The sequence below is a fragment of the Agrilus planipennis genome, unplaced genomic scaffold (assembly GCF_000699045.2).
Source record: "Agrilus planipennis isolate EAB-ADULT unplaced genomic scaffold, Apla_2.0 scaffold16, whole genome shotgun sequence".
In the NCBI taxonomy this organism is placed as follows: domain Eukaryota; kingdom Metazoa; phylum Arthropoda; class Insecta; order Coleoptera; family Buprestidae; genus Agrilus; species Agrilus planipennis.
Genome location: NW_020438946.1, coordinates 413,962 through 418,327, shown reverse-complemented (window position 1 = coordinate 418,327; position 4,366 = coordinate 413,962). Strand labels below are relative to the sequence as shown.

The following is a 4,366-nucleotide window of genomic DNA, read 5'->3' as shown; positions in this document are numbered from 1 at the left end:
GATTAGATATAGCAAAAGATGAAAACCAAATAAAATTGGCTCCACACGAGTCTCCGACTAGTACATCACCATCTTCAGGTACATGTGTATTGTTAAAGAAATAGTTAATATTGGTATATCTATATTAAATAGTAGATATCACAGCATCAATTTAAATTCGTTGAACGCGATCGATTGACTAGACTAAATAATAGTAAATAAATCATTGTAGCAGTATGGGGAAAGTTATAAAGAAAATTTGCAACTTATGGAAAGCAACGTAAACTGCACCTTTGCAATAAAAATAAATAAATTAATAAAATAAATTTTTGCCTGGGTTAATTTTTAAAATTCGTCACTACTTACGAACATAATTCTAATTAGGTACGACTTTTTTAATACGTATGTTTTACCTTAGATTTGAAATATGTATACCGTTACATATAGAGAGATGTAAGCTAATACATCTATTTTTTTGTTCATCTTTCATAAATCAAATTTGTTTAATTTGAAAAACTCTAAAAAGAAGTGTATTGGTTTAATTCTAAAATGATAATTTAGGTGAAGGTGAGGGTGAAACAAGTACTGAAGAAGGCGTAGAAGGTCACGTAGAATCTGAAACACCTGAAACTCCGGTTACTTTACAAGATTTGTTAGGTGGTGAAGCAGCTAGAAGAGCAGCTCAGGAAAAAGCCGAAGCCCAAGCCGCCCAACAAGCCGCCATGCAAGCTATCGAGATGGAGCAAAAGCAAGAAGTAATAACAGAAAAATCCGCTGTCTCTCAAATTAATTTTGGCGCCTATGGTCAGAGAGCAGTTTCATTCCTTGCCAGAAACTTTTACAACTTGAAATACGTTGCTCTCGTCTTGGCATTCTGTATAAATTTCATGCTCCTTTTCTATAAGGTAAATTAATGTTTCCAAATTGTGTTATATTGTAAAATTGCCTTTTAAGTATTTAATTGAAATACGTATAAATTCTGTATACGTTATTTTTGTATATTTATAATATATATATTTCTTAGGTATCAACATTAGGTGGAGAAGAAAATGGTAGTGGAAATGGTAAAGAGTCAAATATAATTATATCAGGTGAAGGAAGTGGATCAGGTGGAGGAGAATCTTCTGAAGAAGAAGATGCAGTCGAACTGGTTCATGTTGATGAAGACTTTTATTACATGGAGCATGTTATGCGACTGGCGGCTCTACTTCATTCGCTTGTATCCCTCTGCATGCTGATAGCTTATTATCATTTAAAGGTTTGTGCTTGTTTTTTCAATGAAAAGGTGTGTTTTTACAAAAAGTGCCTTTTTTATTTGATCTTTATTTTAATCAGGTACCTTTGGCAATATTTAAAAGAGAAAAAGAAATAGCTAGACGACTGGAATTCGAAGGATTATACATTGCGGAACAACCAGAAGACGACGACTTAAAATCGCATTGGGATAAACTTGTAATATCAGCAAAGTGAGTAGTAGAATTGAAATAAATTGAAGGCTTTGATTCGAGTATGAAATATAACGTACAAATGAAATTTATTTTTAATTTAAAGGTCTTTCCCTGTTAATTACTGGGATAAGTTTGTAAAGAAAAAGGTGCGACAAAAATACAGCGAAACTTACGATTTCGAATCAATAAGCAATCTTCTAGGTATGGAGAAGACTTCATTCATGGCTCAGGATACTGAAGAAGGAAATAACAGCATTTTCTATTAGTAAGTGCTCATGTTGAGTGTGAAAATTAGTAACCATAATAGTATTTTGTGTGATTGTTAATAAACTATTCCGGTAAAAAATTGAAAAGAATTAGGTTTTTTCATTGTTAACGACAATAATTATGTAACCTATGACAGAATCTTTTACTTTCAGTCTTACCGAGTGGTGCAAAACATTAAATTCCAAAATAAAAAACGCTGTAATAAATTCGCCTACCTGTATATTAACACATTCTTCATTTCTTTTAGTTATTCTTTTTTATTTCTAGCATAATGAATATCGACTGGCGTTATCAAATTTGGAAAGGTGGTGTGACAATCACCGATAACTCTTTCCTTTATTCATTGTGGTACTTCACGTTTTCGATACTCGGTAACTTCAATTTGTTCTTTTTCGCTGCTCACCTATTGGATGTAGCTGTTGGTTTTAAAACTCTGAGAACGATCCTGCAGTCCGTAACGCACAATGGCAAACAGTTAGTATTAACGGTGATGCTATTAACAATCATTGTCTACATCTACACGGTGATAGCTTTCAACTTCTTCAGGAAATTCTACGTTCAGGAAGAGGACGAAGAGGTTGACAAAAAATGTCACGACATGCTTACGGTAATTGTTTCGATTTAAACATTATTAAGCTATTTTGTATTTTTAAGTTTTTTTCTCTTATGAACACATAAATTGAAATCACTTTTAAATATGCTTTAACAATTTCAGTAAATATTATATTTAAAAAAACTGCTCTCAGCACAGGGCAAAGTAGTATTACGTAAATGAAAGTTAGTATCAGCAATTTCTTATGCTGAGGTGTACAATGTGTTGCATACCTATTTAAAAATAATTCCTTTAAATTTTAATCATTGATTACTATACATCTATTAAAAAACCATAACCGACATCAGTGACAATGCGACAACAATTGAAAAAGATTGATGGCTGACAACAGCAACAATTAAAAAAGAATGATGGCCGACACTACGTCATAGTATTGTTCACAAAAGTGAATTTCGACCACTCGAAGCAATGGTGCTAACAGTTTCGAGCTCACAGTAACTTTTAGGGGGGAAGAACTAGTTCTAGATAAAACGAATAATTAATTCCAAGCATATTTTACTAGTGAATTTATTATAGTACTAGTCGTAATTCGTCCAAACTTAGACGGTAGTTCAAACCATTCCCACCAGAAACCCGTGCCATTTTTCAATTATTTTATATTGTATACTTTAATGTAAGTACGTATGTGTGTGCACCAATTATACATTTCAAACAAAAATTTAATGGTTGTCACTTATCATTAGAATGTATGCAGTATACACTTAAATGTATACATTTAGACCGTCCACTTTTTTCCTAATTGTTTTCTACCACCTACTGCTACGTCAAAATTAGTGATTTCTAAGTACGTCTGTGACACAATTCGATCTTTAAATTTATAATCTGCTACTCGCAGTTCCACAATATAATAAAGATTTGATTGCAGCAACCGTTATGATTGCAAGGCAAAAACGTTCTTTCGTTTTCATTCGCAAATATCTCTTAACCCGCTTGATAAAGTTCGATAAAATATTACAAAGATCTAGTTCTTAAACACAAATCGATTACCTTTATAGTATTTCCGTTTTTTTTTTTTTACATTTGTTAACCAAAAAATTATTTTCTACTGTTTTGTACACAACTAACTGAGTATAGCACAAGCAGACAAAGAAACCTACGCTAGAGAGCCTAGAACGTTTGTTATACATAAGAGAAAGTAACAAACTACATTATTTTTCCAGTGTTTTGTCTTCCATCTTTATAAAGGCGTAAGAGCTGGAGGTGGCATTGGTGATGAAATTGAACCACCGGACGGTGACGACTATGAAGTTTGGCGTATCCTATTTGATATCACTTTCTTTTTCTTTGTTATCGTCATTTTACTGGCTATTATTCAAGGTAAACTTGTTGTCTATAAATCAATAACTCGATAGATTTTTGCATCAAAGTGTTTGTTATTTTAATAATTACATTTTCAGGTTTGATCATTGATGCCTTTGGTGAGCTTCGTGATCAACTGGAAAGCGTAAAGGAAGATATGGAATCGAACTGTTTTATTTGTGGCATAGGAAAAGATTATTTTGATAAAGTTCCCCATGGATTTGATACACATGTACAACAAGAGCACAATTTGGCGAATTATATGTAAGCTGGATTATTTATTTAAATTTTAAAATTAAAACAACGGATTTATTTAACATTTAAGTTCTCCACGTTTCTGCTTCCAATATACAGAACCTACATAATTTTTTCTTGTTTCGTAGGTTCTTCCTTATGCACTTAATTAATAAACCGGATACGGAATATACCGGTCAAGAAACTTACGTTTGGAATATGTACCAACAACGTTGTTGGGACTTCTTCCCTGTAGGAGATTGCTTCCGTAAACAATACGAAGATGAACTAGGCGGAGGAGGTGGTTAAAATACAATCCACATATATTAATTAAAACGAACGTTTTTAATGTGAGAATATCCCACACACAATACTAGGTAATTTTTAAAATATTTTACAGTTAAGATTTTAATTGGTTATTCCCTATGCATAATTAATTAAAAGAGGTTTGCCATAAACTATTCATTAATACTGGAATTTTGTCTAGTTGATTATTTCTTTAAAAAATAAAAATTAAGTTTTTTCA

The 4,366-nt window shown here is 32.2% G+C and overlaps 2 protein-coding genes across 2 annotated transcripts in view; both read left to right on the top strand.

The window, feature by feature from the left end:
- The window catches only part of LOC108744616 (ryanodine receptor), a 41,020-nt gene extending 36,663 nt beyond the window's left edge, over window positions 1-4,357 (top strand). Inside the window, exons 64-72 of the mRNA XM_025974731.1 lie at window positions 7-78; window positions 541-884; window positions 1,004-1,237; window positions 1,315-1,445; window positions 1,531-1,692; window positions 1,962-2,301; window positions 3,468-3,624; window positions 3,705-3,870; window positions 3,990-4,357. Of these exons, the coding sequence (XP_025830516.1) occupies window positions 7-78; window positions 541-884; window positions 1,004-1,237; window positions 1,315-1,445; window positions 1,531-1,692; window positions 1,962-2,301; window positions 3,468-3,624; window positions 3,705-3,870; window positions 3,990-4,149 (1,766 nt within the window). The 3' untranslated portion in view covers window positions 4,150-4,357. The remainder of the gene's footprint in view (window positions 1-6; window positions 79-540; window positions 885-1,003; window positions 1,238-1,314; window positions 1,446-1,530; window positions 1,693-1,961; window positions 2,302-3,467; window positions 3,625-3,704; window positions 3,871-3,989) is intronic.
- The window catches only part of LOC108744645 (ryanodine receptor-like), a 10,411-nt gene extending 6,054 nt beyond the window's left edge, over window positions 1-4,357 (top strand). The window contains exon 8 of the mRNA XM_025974699.1: window positions 4,218-4,357. The gene's annotated coding sequence lies outside the window, so the exon portion shown is untranslated. The remainder of the gene's footprint in view (window positions 1-4,217) is intronic.
- Window positions 4,358-4,366: the final 9 nt, after the last annotated feature.